Source organism: Ambystoma mexicanum, chromosome 5q (assembly GCF_040938575.1).
Source record: "Ambystoma mexicanum isolate Mex_15411 chromosome 5q, UKY_AmexF1_1, whole genome shotgun sequence".
Lineage (NCBI taxonomy): Eukaryota > Metazoa > Chordata > Amphibia > Caudata > Ambystomatidae > Ambystoma > Ambystoma mexicanum.
The window spans coordinates 885,542,369-885,561,970 of record NC_090933.1 but is presented as its reverse complement, the minus strand read 5'-3'; the positions used below and the strand labels follow the sequence as shown (position 1 = coordinate 885,561,970).

The 19,602-nt window shown below is 50.4% G+C and overlaps 1 protein-coding gene across 2 annotated transcripts in view; it reads left to right on the top strand.

Moving 5' to 3' along the window:
- The window catches only part of INTS8 (integrator complex subunit 8), a 2,196,017-nt gene that overhangs the window by 1,864,074 nt on the left and 312,341 nt on the right, over nucleotides 1-19,602 (top strand). For both annotated transcript variants that reach the window (XM_069621379.1, XM_069621380.1), the window contains exon 22: nucleotides 18,467-18,585. In XM_069621379.1, the coding sequence (XP_069477480.1) occupies nucleotides 18,467-18,585 (119 nt within the window). The remainder of the gene's footprint in view (nucleotides 1-18,466; nucleotides 18,586-19,602) is intronic.

Below are 19,602 nucleotides of genomic sequence, written 5' to 3'. Positions count from 1 at the left end.
TCCCCGGGGCTTTACTTGTGGGCAGGTGTATTACCACTGTCTCTAATTCTTCTATTGTGATAGAGGCATCCAGGTGCTCTCTGTTTTCCTCATTCAGCTTTGGTAGTTCTATATCTTATAGCGTTTCTTGGATCTCTTGCCCTGCAATTTCCCCTATGTCTTCATAGAGGTGTTTATAGAATCTAAGGAATCCCTCGTTCACTCCCTCCTGGGTGTTCCAGACTTGGCCATTTTCTCCTGTTATCTCCCTGACCGCTAATCTTGGTGTCTCATTCTTGTATAGCCATGCGAGCAGCCTTACGTGTTTATCACCCCGTGCGTGCTGTCTTTCGATATATTTTTTGTAGTTCAGGTTGCATAGCCTCTCCCAAAGCCCTCTATACGCCTGTTGCAGTTGGCTCCTCTGTTCGGCATCTTCCCGTGAGGTACTCTCTCTTTTCATAATTATTTCTAGTTTCTTTTCTGTCTCTTGTAGCTCCCGCTCTATGCCTCCCTGTAGCCCTTTAGATGTTGATATGGCTGCACCCCTCACTACCACCTTAAAGGCTTCCCATAGGATTCCCTCTGACTCTACACTTCCTGTATTATTTTCGAAATACCCGATTATCTCCTCCCTTAGGTCCTCTCGGAATACTGTCTCTTTTAGTGCCTCGGCCCTGAGCCTCCACGTTGGGATCCTGGCTCTAGGGGGCTGGTGTTGCCACCTCAGAACCAGGGGGGAGTGGTCAAATAATATTCTCGCCTTGTATTCTGATAACATAATTTACCCTACCAGTTCCGCCGCGGCAAACATATAGTCCAGTCTCGTGTATAAATCTTGTGGGGCAGCGTAGTGCGAGTACTGCCTGCCATTCGGATGTTGCTGCCTCCATATGTCCTCCAGCCCGAAATCTTTCAGCAGAGTTTGTAGCGTTTCCGCCACAGTGGTGGGCTCATCTAGTTTAGTATCTGACCTATATATTTTAGGGTTCAGCGTACAATTGAAGTCCCCACCCCACATGACCGAGCCTCCTATGTGGGGGCTAATTTTGTCTATATAAGTAGGTGTTAGGCAGAATCCTGTGCAGTTCCCTTGGGGAACACTGCAAAAAGATTAAGACTATAGGAGTAAGCAGTAAACCAAATTGGTAGCAGTCTGCACCACCCAGATTACCTGGTAGCTGTGGCTGAGCAGTCAGACTTCTCTCAAGAAGAGCAGGGCAGTATGCAGAGTATACACAATTGGGCCAAAACACAGTAGAGCAAACAAACACTGACCAGAGCTTTTGTATAAAACGTATATATTTATTTAAAACACAGTTTATGGCATATACTAGCACTTTCAATCAAAAGCAAGTTAAAACACAGTCAGGTAAAGTATACACACCTCCCTTAATAGTTATCAGACAAGTCAGGGTTAAAACACTATTTGTTAGAACAGATGTGAGCGCTTAACCAAGATGGCACTCTGTTAATGTAGTTAAAGGGAGAGAAAAGGCAGAGCATAAGAATAAAGTAGTTCCCAACACTTAAGAGTTCGGAGCAAGGGGAGAACGGCAGGTTATACTGTAGAGCCAAAGTTCATAGGCCAGGCCCACTTTAAATGGAGCAAAGCGAAATGTGCCCAGGATCACACGGTTTAAAGTGCACTGAAAGTCTTTGCAGAGTGTTCAAAAGAGGTTGGGGAGATTCAAAAGCTATAGTTAGAAGGCCTGGAGCCAACCCAGTTTAGAAGCCAAGGATTTAAGGGTCACCTTTAGCAATCTGTAGAAAGGGAGGCCAGGCAGGAAACAGTACCTTAAAGAGAAAGGAAGCTCCAGCGGGGGCAGTTGTTCCTAGCAGTGGTTGAAGTTTGTGGTTCCGACCAGGGGAAGAGAAGATCTCGTCGAGGAGGAAACGTGGAGTCGTTGCGCTGCACAGGGATGAAACCAGCCGTGGAGTTCCCGATTAAAAGGTGCCGTCATTTTATTCGCGGTCAAAGGTGGTGAGCTTGGCTACCCGGCCGCCGGGCTGCTTGGCACGGGCGATTCGACCAAGAGAGTCTTTGCAAGGCGAAAAGGGCATACTGGTTGATCCCACCAGCTCAGAATAAGACTCGTCCAGTAGAAGATCTTCTCTTGTCGTCGGGAAAGTGGTGAGGTAGTTAGTTGCAGGAGGGCTTCACCGGTGGTGTCGTCGTTGCAGATGACTCAGCTTCTTCCCTCTTCGGATTCTTAGGTCCTGCCTGTGGTGACTTCTGAATTTCCAGTCCCACAGGCCCTGCTTTCATGCAGAAAAAACCCCATTCATCAGCCTAGCTGTCAATCACACATGCTAAGTGGTGAGCCGGGCGGTTCACCACTGGGCCAATCAGAGTAGAGTGCGACTTGGGTTGCTAAGGCAACGCAGTCCAGGGTGCCAATTCCCCCCCTCGACCCTTCCTGTGGAACCCAGACAGAGTGGCACCATTTGGAGGGCTTCTGTGGAGAAGCCCGCCAATATAGTGGAACAAAGGGCTCGACCTTGGTCAGAGCTACAGAGACGGACACAAACGCAATTTTAGAATCGAGTTCTGGCAAAAAGACCCAACCGGTGATTTAATTTTAAATAAATAAACCGACGGTATCTTTAAAATTGCACCAAAAAGTGGTGCGTATAAAATCAATGGGAAAATCCCATAGAGAATATTCCGGTGGAATATTTCGCGTGGTAACCACTGTCACCAGCCAGAAACTCGACAAGGGGGGACGGGATAGTGCCCCCTCGAAAACAGACCCAGGGGCAATCGAATTACCCCTTACCAGTACTTCCACAATGTGATGGTTTGCTCTGGTTCTGTTCACAATTTTGGACTAGTAAAGCCAATGGTGACTTTAAATGCCCTGGGAGACAGTAGTCCGTCCCAGGGTATGGAGTCTATGTTTGGGGGTCACTGTGACACCCCTGTGGTACTGTACAGAAAAACAGATGATGCCCTATGGAGTAAAAAGACACCCCATAGCCCATAAGTGCATAACAAGTCAAAGACATACCTCAAATCATGCCTAAGAGTGGGAGTAAACGAGTCTCACTCTTAGCAGGAGAAAAAAACAAACCCTAGAAATCCAGCAAAGCTGCTGGGGGACTCACTAGGTTTGGGAAATTAGCCTTATAAGAGAATTCTCCCTAACAGTAGGCCACTGTGTCCTGGTTTGGGGCATACGTATTTATGATGCACAGTTCCCTGTTCTCTAGTAACCCCCGAATCACTACCATCCTCCCATCCGGTTCTTCCGTGGCCTGTAGCAATTGTAAGGGTACATTGGTGCCACCCAGGTGATTACCCCCTGGCATATGCCGAATATGTTGCTCCTCTGGTGATCCCTCTCCACCTTTTCTTCACCCCCTCTAGTTTTTCTTTTGTGAGGTGGGTCTCTTGCAATAGGGCTATGTCTATTTGTTGCCTTCTTAGGTACATCATCACCTTGTTTCTCTTCAGATAGCCTCTGACATTCCAAGTGATTATTCTAAGGTCTCCCATTGGCATTTATCCCCTCCCTCCCCCTCCGTGTCCTTCCCTTCGAATATCTTGGCATGGTTGTAAGTTCGTTCCCTGTCTAATTTTAACATAAATAACCATATACTCTGCAAACCCCCCAACCCTCCCCCCTCCTGCCTCCCTCCCAATCCCCAACTGTAGCCCAGCTCCATCCCTGGATCTCGGGCCTTCCTGCATCTGGTCCTACCCTGTATGACGGTGCTAGGAACCCAGCAGGAGGTTGCCGCACTACTGGCAACCTGGCTAGTCTGTCTAATGGGATGAAGATGGGTCCTCTGTGCCTACTGCATGTAGCTGCAATATTTCCTGCCTGCCATGTGTACATTCTAACTTTACCCAAAACTATGCAGAGCTATATTCAAGTCCCATTGTCACTGTGTACACAGCACCTGAGAGTTCCAGGCTGGTTTCTCACTCCTCGTCTTTGCTCCTGCGTTGCTCCTCCGCCTCCTGCGGGTAATTCTGTGCATCCAGCCAATTTGTGGCTTCTTCTGGGGTCTCGAAGAACCATGCCTTGTTCTTATGAAGGACTTTCAGTTTCGCAGGATACATCCGCATGTATCTGAGGCCCGCCTCCGGCTGCAGCCGCCTCTTAACTGCTCCGAAGTTCAGTCGGCGTCTTTGCACCTGGAGCGTGTAGTCCAGGTATGCTGTTATTGCTGCAGATGCTCTGTTTATAGTGCCCTTTTTTGCGAAGGTACTCCAGGATTCTTTCCCTATCCCGGTAATTCAATATTTTGGCAATGATTGTCCTCGGCGGTGCGCCCGGGGCCGGTCTTCTTGACAGAGCCCGGTGGGCTCTCTCAAACGCGAATCCTTGGGACAGCGCTCCTCCCTCGATCTCTTGCAGCAACATGGTTTCTCTATAGTTTGTGGGGTTTGAACCTTCCTCACCTTCTGGAAGCCCTACGATGCGTACGTTGTTCCTGCGGGCCCGGCCTTCCACCTCCTCAGCTCTGCTTTCCAAGTTTCCCACTTGTTGACGCAATATGTGGATCTCTAAGGCGTTCGCTTTGCAAGTAGTGGTATTTGACTGGACTTTCTAACACACTTGTACGTTCGGCTATTGCTTTGACGTCTTGTCGCAATAGGTTGACGTCCACTTGTACAGCGTCTATTTTAAATTCAAGTGAGGTCTTGAGATTTGCCATGGCTGCTTCCAGTTTAGTTTCCCATGTGACCTTTAAGTCTATTGCCTCTAGGATCTGCCTTTCGCTTCTCATCGGTCCAGTTTCCGTCTGTGGGCTCCTTTCCTTGCTGCTGGTGCCCTCCGTCAGGTGGGATGACCTGGCGAATAGGTCCATGGTGGGTTGCTTTCGTTTTGGGGAATTTGGATGCCATTTCCGTGGCTACCGGCCGCTCAGCGCCTCTTGGCTTTGTGCCGAGGGGCAGGTGGTTGCTCTAGTGTTGACCAGAGTGCCTGTTCGGGTGTTCCTCCTTCAGCGCGGTAAAGCGGTCCTCTGCACCTCAGCGAGGCCCCGGCTCTTCTTTGTTGCTGCAGCTGTGTGGCCCTTGTGCTCTCCTATGCCACGAAGACCCAGTTGTCCACTCACGTTCTGGAGCAATGTTCTGTCATTGGTTGCACCGGAGGAGGCTTGTCTCCTGGTGCCGGTGGGGCAGTGTCTTCCCCGGGTATACGTCGGCCACTATTGCCTCCCAGCCTCTTGCCTCTGCTCACCTGCACCTCTTTGTGATGCTGCTCTTCATGCGGGGCAGTGCACTTTGCTTCCTTCGTCACATGGACTGCGCCTTCCTAGTGTAGAAGCAGGTTACTGCTTCCCCGCTGCCATTGGCCTAGCCTTACTGATGGTGTTTTGTTATCCTGCTTGGCTTATTGTTTTATTCTGCAGTCCTTCGCAGTGTCGTCACTGGTGGGTTCTGGGCATACACTGCCTGTCTTCGCTACGAGCCCTACGATTTCTGTGTTTTCATCCACTGTGAGCCTCGCATCTGCGCAGCGTCTCGCCCTGTGTTGTAGGTTTATTGTGCTTCCGATGATGCATGCAGGCTTTCTCTGCACTCCAACGCTTACCCAGTGGTCCTGCTGGGGGCTCAGACTGCGTCTTCTTGTGCTTGCACCATTGACACTTATTGGTGTGCACGTTGTGTCCATTCAGATGTTATTGTAGAGTTCCACTGCGCTTCTTACAGTATGCCGCCTTCCAACCTCACCACCGTGCAGCTTGGAATTGCCTTGTCTTCCCCTTTGTGCTCCCTGCTTACACCTATGTGCACACGGTGTGTATCCTTCAGCTGCACGCGCCTCTGCCACTTGTTTCACCCTACGTGCACCTATAACAGCATGTGGCCTCTTTATTTGTGTGTGCTCGTTTGGGTGTGGCCCTCCGTTAGAGTGTGCCTCTATTCTTCTGGTGTGAACGTGTGAGTGCAGCCCTCCGGGTGCGCTGTTCACTGGATATTTTTTTTGTGAGGCTGTCCCTCGCCTGTACGGCATTAGCAACCTGTGCCCTTAATCAGGCCGTGCTTGCATCAGTGATTAAAATGTTTTCCCCTGCAGGGGCTGTCATGTACACCTCCGCCGCTGCAGTCCACTCTCTGCAGCTCCACGGGTGATGGTTGCCCAGCTGTACCTTGTCCTATGCAGCGATTTCCTCGCAAACACTAGCATCAGCCCCCACAGTTGAAACAATCACCCGGCTGCAGCTGGGCTCTTCCCCGAAGAAATTCGATCGACTTGCAACAGTATCACTGTGTCAAGCACGCGGCAATGGTCTTTCAGGGGCACATCTCCTCCATGTGAGCGGGGTTCGAGCACAGCATATGGCGCCTTGCTTGGGGTTCCATCACCACTGTTACGGTCCCTGCCCTCCTCAATGGCTGTTCTGTGCCGCAGCCCGTCACGGGGCACTAGATGTCTGCTGCCTTATGTGCGGCTGTTTCGGTATCCAGCTGCTATCTGTGATTCAATGCTAGTTTGTCTCATCAGTCTGCCAAACTTTCGGTCATGCTGCAACTTTGTTACTCTCGCCTTCCATCCGCTGCGTGTCCCCAGGCTCATGCAGCACATCAACTGTAAACAGTGCCGCTGATGTCTTCTTTCACAACGTTCCCCACCTTTGCTGGATAACGACACGGCTCCTCTGTTGTGCAATGTAGCCGAGCGGAGACTCGTCCTGTTGTTTTCAATTGGGTGCCATTTTGTATCAGTCTTTGTTTGGATCTTCGGAACTTCACAGGCTCGCAGCTTCACGTTACACGATTTGTATCACTCAGCTCCTCGGGCGCTGCATACTTAACATATTCCCACGACCTATGCTTCAAAGCAGCGTCGCTCTGCAAGCTCTGGGAGCAGTTTCTTCGTAGGATTCATGCCGGATCGGCAGGTGCACCGAGGGACGACGTCCTACTCTGTGGCCATGTAGCCACGCCCCCCAACCCCCAGATGGTTGAAGACTTTATTCATTTTTTTGCATTTGCGCATTACTGCAGTAAACTGAAAACACTGCATTACAACAGGAATTACTATCATTATCAATATAAGGCAGCAATATGGTTATTACGGATATGTTTCTGTGGAACATTTTTGCTGGAAATAATTGCCGAAATGAAAAAAGTGGCAACAAAGGGAGCGGAGTATGGGTCACAGGCCCATATGGGCCCATACATGAACATTTAGGCCCAATTGTGAACTCTGGCCATGGCCGGTGGGTTTGGGTTAATTGTTGCTGAAGGCCACGGCTGATGGGATCCATTTATTTACTAGTGAGTGGGAAAGGGGCCAAAGACAGGGCTAGTGAACCATGGTGTGTTATCCTAATTGGTGCCAAATGGACTGTGGCCACAACCGAAGGCAATAACTGATAGTTTCTGGTTATTTACTAGTGAGGGGGATATCGGTCACAGTCTTACCCTCATTGTTGCAGATTTGATACTGGCCATGGATAAGATATAGCATCACTCTTGAAATTCAGTGAAGACTTTTCTTTTAAGAAAGAGTTCAGATGAACCAACGTATTCCAACAAAACCCATGAAATTCAGTGGTTGTGACAAGTGATGACAATCTAAGTCACCCACATTACTTAGTTCATGAGCACAAAATGAGATTACAGGAAGGATCAACAAATGAGGTCATAAATGACATTCTTAGTGACAGTTATATATCATTTTCCAACATCTGTTTTCAACTAGTAAAACTCCTGCGACTGTTACCTCAATACTGATGGCATTATTCGTTCCTCAGGGATGAGACTGGAGTATGTTGTGAGGCAGCAATCTATACAGGTTTGAGCAGAAGCAAAAGTGTGCACGCAGGATCAGCCCCTCCATGGATTTTCCCTGGTTCCTGCTGCCACCGCCGCCACCACCTCCAGTACATTTCTCTAAGTTGACACAGCAGGTGTGTGGTTTTTCCGACTTTGTAGTTAATTCATCTTCAGTGATACTCCTTGGCTTATCCCACAGAGGAAGTCTTTTTGAAGATGCTTTTTCTACTCACCCTTTTATGCCCCGGACACCCATGTACTGTGTTTGCAGTGCCTAGAGGCACAACATTTTTGGCCAGATTATTTTTTGGAATGCTTTCTCCACCTGCACCTATTTTCTATGTTTTGTCGTTGTCTCTGGAGTTCTTCAGCTTCCAACAGCAGTTTCAGGTAAGCACATTTCTCCAGCATGGGGTCTGGCATGGATTCACATGCTCATGAATATTCCCCGTCGTCAGGCTGGGAATCCTCGGTAAAGAAAAAACCAGTATCAGTTTCGTTTCTGATCTGTCTTTCGTAGCAATAACCAATCACTGGTCTCTGCGTCATACTGACCACAGCCAATGACTGCCCTCTACCTAAGCACCGCCTCTGGCAGCCATCTTCAGATTTTTACCGCACGTTCATGTGTTGGGATCCTCGTGCTATTGCTCTCGAGCGTTAGTGCTATTTTTTCGCGCTTTTTTCACAAAAACTTCGATTCTTCGGTCAAAAGAGCCTCAAGCTCCACCGATCCTACATCCGATCTACGGGGACCCGTGTCGGATTCGTCTGTGCCCCTCAAGGGTGAAGATTTCGTCGAGCTACGCTTCGGAGGACTCCAGAAGCTTCTCAGGCCCGGTCTCGGAGATGGCCCAGGAGAAGGGAAGCTCGACGCCCGGAAAGCTGTTCAGGGTCTGCCCTGGATGCCAGCTGCAGAACGTCTTTAAGGAGGACGAACACTCTTTCTGCCTTTACTGCCTTCATGAGGACAAAACGCACGTGGAGAAGGACTGTGCGTTTTGCGGCAACATGTCGGAACGGACCATGAAGGACCGTCATCAACGTCTCGCCAACTGGCTGCAGGGTAAGAGCCCGTCTTGCGAGAAGAAGAAGAAATCCGAGCGGTCTTCTAAGACCTTTGAGGGCGCCCCGGCGACGGGGGCCCAACATAAGGCCAAGCACCGCGAGTCCGCTGGCACCGGGAGCGCCGAACGGTCGGGCTCTACGGGCGCCAGGCAGGGCGCACCCTCCCCGGCACCATCAACCACGAGCCAACGCTCTGGGTCGGGTAAGAGGAAGGCCGAGCACCCGGCGAAGCTCCTGGAGAGGCCCCGGTCGAGCTCGAAGGCAGAGGAGGAGCGTGGCAGTGCCCCCTCCCTCAAGGACAAGGCGTTGAGCGCACCTAGGGTGGTGAAGGCCTTGATCCATCCGACCAAGCCCTCTATCGAAACGGTCGCGGCGGCCCTGGCCCAGCCTGTGGAGGCTACTCCAGTGGTGGCGACCTCAGGGCCCAGAATCTCCCTGCCTCCTCGGAGGGAGTCTTCTTTTATGCCCATCGATAGGACCCCCGTGAAACCCTCCGTGGAGAAGAAGGGGGGGCAGGGCGTCGTCGTAGATTCGGCCTCAACCTCAGAAGAAGAGCTGGTCGAGGTCTTAAGCCACGGCCTAGGCGTGGAACAAGACCAGCCCGTCGGAATGGGTCCCGACGCAGGCGACGACGACGACATCGTCGAGGATGCCGACGGGGCCCCTGCTCGCCCGTCGGATTCCCCTCTGCCAGCGCCGCGAGACAACTCGGCGGCCATTTTGTTGGCCATACAGTCCTTATGCACTGAGATAAGGACGAGGCTACCGTTACCGACGGAGGAACCTCTCCCGTCGGGGGATCCAGAACCGGGACCTTCTGGTGTTCCCCCTGCCAAGAAAAGAAGGATCCATCCTCCACCTCCTTTTCAACCGTCGCGCCCCGTCCAGCCCTCCTCCCCGTCCACCCGAGGGGATGATACGGGGACTGACACGGCAGCGACGGGTACGGACGACGAGGCATACGACGAGGATTTTCCGTCGTCGCCCCCCACCAGGGCTTCTCCGCCCGACGAGATCGGATCTTTCCATTCCATGATCTCCAGGGCTTCCGAGCTTTTTCAACTCTGCCCCGAGGAGAAGAAAAAGGAAGGCTTCCTTTATCAGCGGCGCGAGGCCAAGAGGAAGACGGTCCTCGCAGTGCCTCTGTTGGACGACATTTGGGATGAGGGCCTTTCCCTCCTCAAGAACCCTTCCACGACGCCAGCTAGAAGAGACCGGTACGAGAAGAAGTACCGGGTCCCGGACACGGCCCCCCTATGCCTCCGGGCGCAGCCTACCCCGGACTCCGTCGTCTCCGCGGCGGCCAGGAAGAAAGCGGGGGGGGGTGCGGCCTCCACATCGACTTCCCCGCCGGACGGCGAGGGAAAGAAATTGGATGCTATGGGACGTAGAGTCATCTCGTCGGCAGCGACGACGATTAAAGCGGCCAACGCCTTGGCTATCGTGGCCCGCTACGACAGGGAGCTCTGGTACAAGATGGCTCCCCTGCTGGATTTTCTGCCGGACGACAAGAGGGCTGAGGCCCTTGAGATCCTCCAGGAAGGTGAAGTGGCTTCGGACCACGCCATCACCGTGGCGACGGACATCGCCGACGCTGGGTTCCGCCAGCTAGGCAACGGCGTTTGCCTTCGACGTCGTGGATGGCTCAAAGCTACGGATTTTCGGCAGGACGTCCAGACCAGAGTCCTGGACATGCCCTTCGACGGGAACAACCTGTTTGGGAAGACGGTGGACGATTCCCTCCAGGCCATCAAGGCGGATACTGAGACGGCCCGGGCCCTGGGAGTCCTGCAGCAACGACGGACGCCCTTTCGGAGCGGCGGAGGCAAGGGCGCCTCCAAAGGTTCCGGTGGCGGTTTCGCTTCCTACCGTCAAGCGGCCCGCTCGTCGTCGCAAGAGGCCTACAGAGGACGAGGCAAGTCTAGCGGACCCCGCCGTCGTCGCCAAGGAGGTCAAGGCGGCAAGGCCGCGTCCAAGCAGGATTGAACCGGCCGTGGGGTCGGGCCCCCACCGAAGCACCCCGGTGGGAGGCCGGCTGGCGGGCTTCGTCAGCGTGTGGGAGTCCATCTCCACCGACCGTTGGGTGCTGGACGCCCTGGCCCGGGGCCACGCGCTCGAGTTTCAAAGAAGGTGCCCGCGCGTCCCCCCCGTGGCCAGGAGAGAACTTCACGTCCCTCAACTTCTCCTGGAGGTAAAGGCGATGCTCAGAAAGGGCGCCATCGAACTCGTCCCAAAGAGGCTTCGGGGCTCCGGAGTCTACTCGCGATACTTCCTCGTGAAGAAGAAGACGGGAGGATGGCGCCCCATCCTAGACCTGCGACGGCTGAACAAGTTCATCAAGGCGCAGAAGTTCCGGATGGTCACCTTACAGCACGTCCTGGGTCAACTGGAGGAAGGAGACTTCCTGTCGTCGTTGGATTTGGAGGATGCCTACTTCCACATTCCAATCCTAAAGGGGCACCGAAAATTCCTCAGGTTCGTGGTCCAAGGGCGTCATTACCAGTTCAAAGCCCTTCCCTTCGGACTGCGGTCGGCACCCAGGGTATTCACCAAGTGCCTCGCACCGGTGGCGGCGCAGCTGCGCCGCGAGGGGATTCACGTCTACCCCTACCTGGACGACTGGCTCATCCGCGCCAAGACGAAGGAGCTCGCCGTGGTCCACACGGCAAGGACCGTCCAACTCCTCACGGACCTGGGATTCTCCGTGAACTACACCAAATCCCACCTGGTGCCCGCGCAAGTCGCACTGTTTCTGGGAGCGAGGCTCGACACAGTGTCCCTTCTGGCCTCCCCGTCGGAGGAGAGGACCAGGACCATCTTGGGCAAGGTGCAACGGATGCTGGTGGCCGACGCGGCCAAAGTGAGATCCATCAAGTCCCTCCTCGGGATGATGTCTTCCTGCATCTACCTCATTCCCATGTGCAGGCTCCGGATGCGCCCGTTGCAAGAATTCCTGGATGCGCGCTGGATCCAGACGACGGGCAGCTTCGAAGAAAGGATCAAGCTCGACGAGAGTTTCCGGCGAGCGATACGGTGGTGGGGCACCCGCGCGCATCTGACGGCGGGCATGGACTTCCAGACCCCAGCCCACCAGGAGACTGTGACCACGGATGCCTCCCTGGAAGGGTGGGGAGCGCACACCGAAAATCTGCACGCGAGGGGACTCTGGCTCCCGACGGAGAAGTCCCTGCATATCAACGTCCTGGAGCTCCGTGCAGTGTTTTGGGCCCTCAGGTCCTTCCTTCCGTCCCTGAAGGGCAAGGTGGTGAGGATCTTCACCGACAACACCACCACCATGTTTTACATCAGGAAACAGGGCGGAACCAGGTCCCCAGCGCTGTCCAAGGAGGCGCAGGACCTGTGGCATTGGGCCGTCGCCCAAGGGATTTTTCTGGTGCCGTTTCATCTGGCAGGGATAAAAAACACCATCGCCGACTCACTCAGCAGGGAGCTGCGCTCGTGCCACGAGTGGGAACTACGGCAGGATCTGGTGGATCGCCTCTTCCGACGGTGGGGCACACCCCAGATCGACCTGTTCGCGACGGCGACGAACACCAAGTGCCGGAGGTTCGCCAGCAGGTTTCCCCAGACGAGGAGCATGGGCGATGCTTTCTCGTTCCCCTGGGAGGGCCTGTTCCTCTACGCGTTCCCTCCCTTGCCTCTGCTAATCCGGCTCGTCAACCAGCTCAAGAGGTCACGGTGCAGGATGATCCTCGTCGCACCTGCGTGGCCGAGGCAGATATGGTTCCCGGACCTTCTGGACTTGTCAGCGTCCCCGCCGATCAAGCTGCCGGCGGACGCAGACCTACTCTCCAGGGAAGGAGGCGCCATCCTCCACCACGACCCGAAGTCGCTGAACTTGCAGGCCTGGCTCCTGCAGCGCTAGAGTTTGGAGGATACGACATACCGGCCGATTGCAGAGAGGTTCTTGCAAAGGCCAGGGCGTCCTCGACTCTTAAATGCTACGGACACAAATGGAAGAGGTTCTCTGTCTGGTGCCACGCACAGAAGATTAACCCTCTACGGATTACGGCTCCCCAAGTACTGCCGTACCTGCTGACGCTGGCCAAAGCTGGACTGGCACACGCGTCCATCAAGATTCATCTTGCTGCGATCTCCCGATACACCAGAACCACGGGGCGGACGTCCTTGTGGTCTCATCGTCTGGTGAAAGAGTTCATGAAGGGACTATTCAGATCGTTCCCGCCGGTGAAGGCTCCGGCCCCGGCGTGGGAGCTCAACGTGGTGCTGACCAAGCTCATGGGACCTCCGTTCGAGCCTCTGCACTCGGCCCCGTTGAAGTTTCTATCGTGGAAAACAGCTTTTCTTGTGGCCATCACCTCCGCACGACGAGTGGGAGAGATCCAGGCCCTTTCCTGCAAGGCCCCGTACTTGACTTTCCACGACACGAGGGTAGTGCTCAGGACGCACCCCTCCTTCATGCCCAAGGTACCGTCGGACTTCCATCTCAACGAACCCTTGGTGTTACCTGTGTTCTTCCCGTCGCCTTCGTCGCCGGCTGAGAGGACTTTGCACTCGCTGGATGTAGCTAGAGCGCTGAAGTTCTACGTGGATCGCACGAAGGGTTTTCGGAAGACGTCACAACTCTTTGTGAACTTTGGACCTGTCAATCAGGGGAAGGCTCTCTCGAAGGCTTCCATCTCCAGATGGCTCTCCGGCTGTATCATGTACTGTCACCGGTTGGCAAACCGACCGCTGCCTGGCCGTCCGAGAGCCCATTCCACCAGAGCGATCGCAGCTACCACGGCGTTCCTATCTGGTGTGCCCCTGCTGGACATATGCAGGGCTGCTACGTGGAGGTCGACGCACACCTTCACGAAATTCTACTGCGTCGACCGGGATTCCAGGGAGGAGTCCAGGGTCGGCCAAGCAGTGCTGCGCAACCTGTTCGCCTGAGGTGAGCCTGGTGAGGAGGTAAGATGCTTAATGTTGAGTTGATGTGATGCTTAATGTTGAGCCTTTGCCACCTCCCGTGGTTGTGCATGTGTGTACTGCTATGTATTCTTTATTCATGAGCATGTGAATCCATGCCAGACCCCATGCTGGAGAAGGAACAAGTTACTTACCTGTAACTGTTGTTCTCCAGCATGGGTCTGGCATGGATTCACATGCGAACCCTCCCGCCTACCCCTCTGCGGCTCTTCACTTGGTCATACTGCCACTTCACGTGCTTCCAAATCTGAAGATGGCTGCCAGAGGCGGTGCTTAGGTAGAGGGCAGTCATTGGCTGTGGTCAGTATGACGCAGAGACCAGTGATTGGTTATTGCTACGAAAGACAGATCAGAAACGAAACTGATACTGGTTTTTTCTTTACCGAGGATTCCCAGCCTGACGACGGGGAATATTCATGAGCATGTGAATCCATGCCAGACCCATGCTGGAGAACAACAGTTACAGGTAAGTAACTTGTTCCTTCTTTCTCTGGCCCACCCACAATGGTGACTTATTCCCCAGGTCTCACTTTGCAGAAGGTGGTGCTTGTGACCCTCTTAAGTTTCTTCTGATACAGGCTCTGGCGCACAAGGGTAGCACTGGGCCTAACTCTAGCAACTCAAACTAAAGAGTTGCTTTGTCCGCACTTTCCCAGCTTTGTAACTGAGGCACCGAGCCAAATTTTCCAACTTCTCCCAAGCCTTGTTTGTGTGGTCTTTCAAACCCCATATATGAGGTTTTAGGAGCTACCACCGAGCAACATTTCTAGGTCCCTCAATAGCCTATACAAAAGCTTTCAAAAGCAACTTATGATGCAGACCATCTACCACCATTCACTTCTATCTGCTGCATCCGAATACCAACCAAAGGCTCAAGGGGGGAGCCACACAGGGCTGGACCTACTCAGCCTATAAGTGACCATGGGGTAATGACTGGAGAGTGGGCACTCCAAATTGGAAAAGGAACCTACTCAAACATCTTCCCTAAGGGAACGTCCTGATGGCATAAAGTCTGGGATCTAGTCAGGAGAAGCCACACAGATCAACACAGCAGGGCCAGGAAATGTCTGCGTATCGACCTATAGACAGACCAGCAGTGAAGACCCCTTCCCCAGTTCCTGGCAAACGCCTTCAATTTATACAACTTCTATCCATAGTCCAAAGAGCAGAGAACAGTCTCCATGTTTACCCCAGGCCAGAACCCCAGGGTGGACTGCTCAGTGCCTTAGGGTACGTGCATGGGGTTCCCCATCTTTGCCTTATTGTATTCTATATAGTCTTCCAGAGCCGCCGTCATCAAGATACACGATTCATAGGCAGTCTTTATAAGACATGGTAAATATGCAAGCCCTGCCTATGTTACGAATACCATCTTGCAGATTACAAACGCCTTAGCAGGATGTGACACTTCTTCACAAGTTCAAGCAGATACTCGTGCTACAATCATGAGATCCCTGTTTCAGGATATTGTGTAGAAGGCCCTCGAGCCTACTCCCCATTACATAACCACCTTGAGTCCCTTACTTGTCACAGTTGGCTCTGAATGTGCAGAACTAGTGGGTGTGATTCTGTTACTGACTCCTATATAGTGAGATAGATCCTTTGTCTTCTTCCCTTAATAAAGTTCTCTCATTTGTGTCCAACTTGGCTGGGACTGGCATGATGCTAGTTTCTTGCAGGACATACTTGTCAAATGTAGTGGCATATAGAGCTTTAAAGGAGGGCATCCTTGTCTTGTCTAACCCAGCATTGGAGAAGGCCCGAAATGGGTAGCTTTGCCTCTCAATTCCTACACATTGTTAGGGAATGCTTTTGCTCTGTATTGCAGCCACAAGTTTATCTATGCGCTCTCCCCAGCTTCTGATGGTAGCGAAGGTGATTCAAAAATTGAAGAGGGCGAAATAGTTAATGGTGTTGATGCCTCAACGTGGGCGTGCCAGCTATGTTTCAAAGATCTCTTAGCAATGACGCTAGAGTGGCTCATACCTCTGAGCGCATCAGTCTCTACTATCCATGCACAAGCGAAGAGAATCTCAACGCAGCCTGAATTTACGGCAGTGGTGAATGAGGATTTTAATTTACTCCACATCTGCGCTCAATACAGCTTACCTCAGGAAATTGGAAAAAGGTTCTGTTTGTGGTTTACAGAGAAGAACATGAACACGGAAATGTGTATCCCTGAGAAATGTTTGCCTTATTGCATTAAGGTGAATCGAACTTTCAGCATCTGGCATCAATTTCCTGTTGTAAAAAGATAATGATAATGATTTGTTATTTATATCACGCTTACGCCTAAGTACTGTAGATAGAACATATTTACATACATCATTGTTATCCCAACCGAAGTTGGTACTCCTTTATCAACCTCGGAAGGATGAAAGGCTGAGTTGGCCTTTCTGGGATTTGAACCTGTGGCCTGCAGGTCACACATACACCACGGCAGCGAGCACTCAACCCGCTAAGCTATCTTACTGGCAAAAAATATTTCATGAGGAAAATACTTAGGCAATTTGCGCCAGCCTGGGCATTGAATGTCTGTCTCTCTAGGCTAATGCCATTATTTGAGCCCAGTTCCACACATAAGAGAAAACTAAACTCCCTTTGAACATTGTTATTGTTATTTATGCTTGTACCGCGCCAAAGCCCGTAGGCATCCAGGCGCCGAGAGACAGGTATAGTGACCGAGCTGCTATCGAGAATACATACTAATTAAAGAGATATGTTTTCAGTTGTTTCCGGAATGCAAGGAGATCCTTAGTCTTGCGCAAGGTAGCCGGTAACGCATTCCATGTCTTCGCTCCTTGAGTGGAAAAAGCCATGCGGAGCCCACGCGATCATTTCACTTGATGTTGTCCTAATAAGAAGTCTTCAGCTGACCTAAGGTTTCTTTTGGGCTGATAAATACTAACAACGTCCTTCAGATAAGTTGGAGCATTTCCAAAAATGCATTTATGGCAGATAGTTAGGAGTTTAAACTGGATTCTGGTTTCCACAGAAAGCCAGTGTAGTTTTTTCCTAGCTGCCGTAGTAGGTTCTGAACGTTTCATCTGAAAGATGATGCGGATGGCTTTATCCTGGACTTTTTGTAATTCTTTGATATTAGTTTTGCTTGCCCCACCTAGGAGCGCATGGCAGTAGTCTACACGTGGCAAAATAACGGCTTACAAGTTTGGTGCGATTTTCAACTGAAATAAGTGGGGCGACCTGCCTGAGCACTTTAAGATGATAATTTGTGCTCTTAGTAATGGCTGTGACATGAACTTCAGTCTAGGCTATTTTCCATGAAGGTGCCCAGAATTTTAACTTTCTGCACAACCTTAATAGAACTGCCATCTATCGTGAAAGTTACATACTCTTGGTCCAACTGGGTTAGTGCCCGAGGGGGGCCAAATAGCATCAGTTCCGTCTTTAAGGCATTCAAGCAGAGCCAATTGGTGGACATCTACTGCTTTATCAGTAGGTAAAACATATTCACTGTTTGTTGGTCAGCATCGTAATCACCAGTGATATCGAGAATCAACTGAAAGTCATCAGCGTAGTTACAAAAGAAAATCTGAAAAGACTCTAATTCACTACAGAGAGGGATAATGTAAATATTAAACAATAATGGAGATAAACATGCTCCCTGGTGTACACCACAAGTTATAAGTTGTGATTTAGAAGCACTATCCCCCCCGTACACCTGTGACCGTCGGCCCTCCAAGAATGATCTCAACCAAGCTATGGCATTGACAGTGAGGCACCCGACAGTCTTCATTCTGTCAAGTAGAATTTTATGATCAAGCAATTCAAAGGCTGCTGATAAATCCAACAGCATCAGCAGCCCGACTTACTTTCCTCCAGCCAGTTTAGACAGCATGAGGGTCTGTAGATCCAAGAGAGCGCTCTCAGTGCTATGATGGCTTCTAAAACCCGATTGTTTGACGTGTAGTATACCAGCCATCTGTACATAAGCCTGTAGTTGGATGGTTGCTACCTTGTCTACAAGTTTAAGAAAGAATAAAGTATTGGTAATTGGTCTAAGATTAGCTGGGTCGATCGGATCTAGTCCTGCTTTCTTTAATAGGGGGGAGACTGCAACATTCTTAATCGACTGGGGGATGACACCTAACCGAAACGAAGCATTAGCAAATCTACAAAGAAAGGGGACACACATTTCCTTGTATTCCAGAATGAGTTTAGAAGGAAGCAGCTCACCGGGGCAGTTTGTAGGATGCATCATTTTAAGAATATTAGTAATTTCATCAACAGTGGATTCCCTAAAGGTAAAAGTTGTTGCTAAACTGGGTGAGGTGGCAATCTTGGGTATACAATCCGACTGATTGTTTGTCGGATTGGTACCTGAATAGGATTCCTCTATAGGCATTGACAAAGGTTTTACAATAGGCAATGCCAATGCTTCTTGCTTAATTCTTAACTGATTGAACTGCTAGATGTGCCATTTAGATTTAGAAAATCAAAGTGGTGAATCCCAGGATATGCATCCCATCCTTTCCTTCGTGAAGACATTCATGATCAGTGGCTTGCGAAATTTGGTGAACTTTCATGGACGTCAAAAGTCATAGGAAAATGAAAAGGTGTTTTCCCATCTAAAGTTTCTTGCAAATTTAATGATACTATCGCAACTGTGGAAGTATAATATATACTGTAAAACTCACGGAATAATTGAAAACGCCTTAGTAACGAAAGTTGATAGCTAAGGTAAACTGTTCTTTTATGTTGAAGCCTCCAGTCAGTGGATTTTGACGCTGTGGCGGTTACTATGAAAGAATTGGTCAACTACGCACTCACAATAAATTCAAGCAACCACTCCTGGCTAGTGATTCAAGCAGATATTTATTTTGGTAAGTGAACCCAGCATTGCTTTTGTTATACTTTACTAGTTTTTCAATCTTTTCCTTTATCTTTTCAGCAACATTTTCTAAATCTGCGATATTCCACCTGACCTTTGTTTTGAAAATGTGAGTCACTAGAAGACATTCATTTCTGTCTTTGTATAGCACTTCATGTCAGATTCCTCCCACTTCTAAGTGCTGCAATAACCAGTATTAATGTTACCAAATGTAATGGTACTCAATTTGTCGACCTCTGAAGAATACAGGGCTTAGTTGTCAATGCCTTGTGATTTGAACTTACGAAGTGCAGGCTGCAGTCATGAGAGAATCAAGGATCTAACTTGTTAGCTGTCCATAGGATGGATCAGATAGTAAAATGCCAATGTTTAAAACCTACCTGAAAAACATGACTTTTTCTCAAATATTGTAAAATAAGCATTTTTTCTGAAGCTTTACCACAGTCTTATGATACATCTCAGCATAGTTATGTAGTAGACGAATGGCTGCGGGGGTCTGCAACCTTTGGCTCTGCAGTAGTTTGGGTCTACAGCTCCATTCTTCCCTATACATAATAGTAATTTGTATGTGATCATGGGAGTTGTAATCCAAAACATCTGAAGAGCCACTGGTTACAGACCCATTGTGTGTGGTTTTGCAACAATAGTAATATGCCCTGATTCAGCAGCAAGTTGAGAAATGCATTCCAAATGTTTTTTTAATTTATTTCAAGCATCAATAAGTTCTTGATAATTCAGTTGGTTTGTTTAAATTAAACTTAACTTAATTGGTTCCTTCTTTGAAGCTCTGTCAGACTATTTTTGTGTGTGTCTTTGATTATTCAAAGCGTTAATCCTCCACTCATCCTTTGCAAATCCCAGTGTGGCAATCCATAGGTTTAAAGGAGATTTGATTTCTAGTTGTTTTTTCGAAATGTTTGTCAGAATGTTTTTATTTTTTATTATTGTGGTTCTGATTTGAACCTAGATAAAGATTTATCTGGAAGGAAGGTGATCATGGCCAGCAATA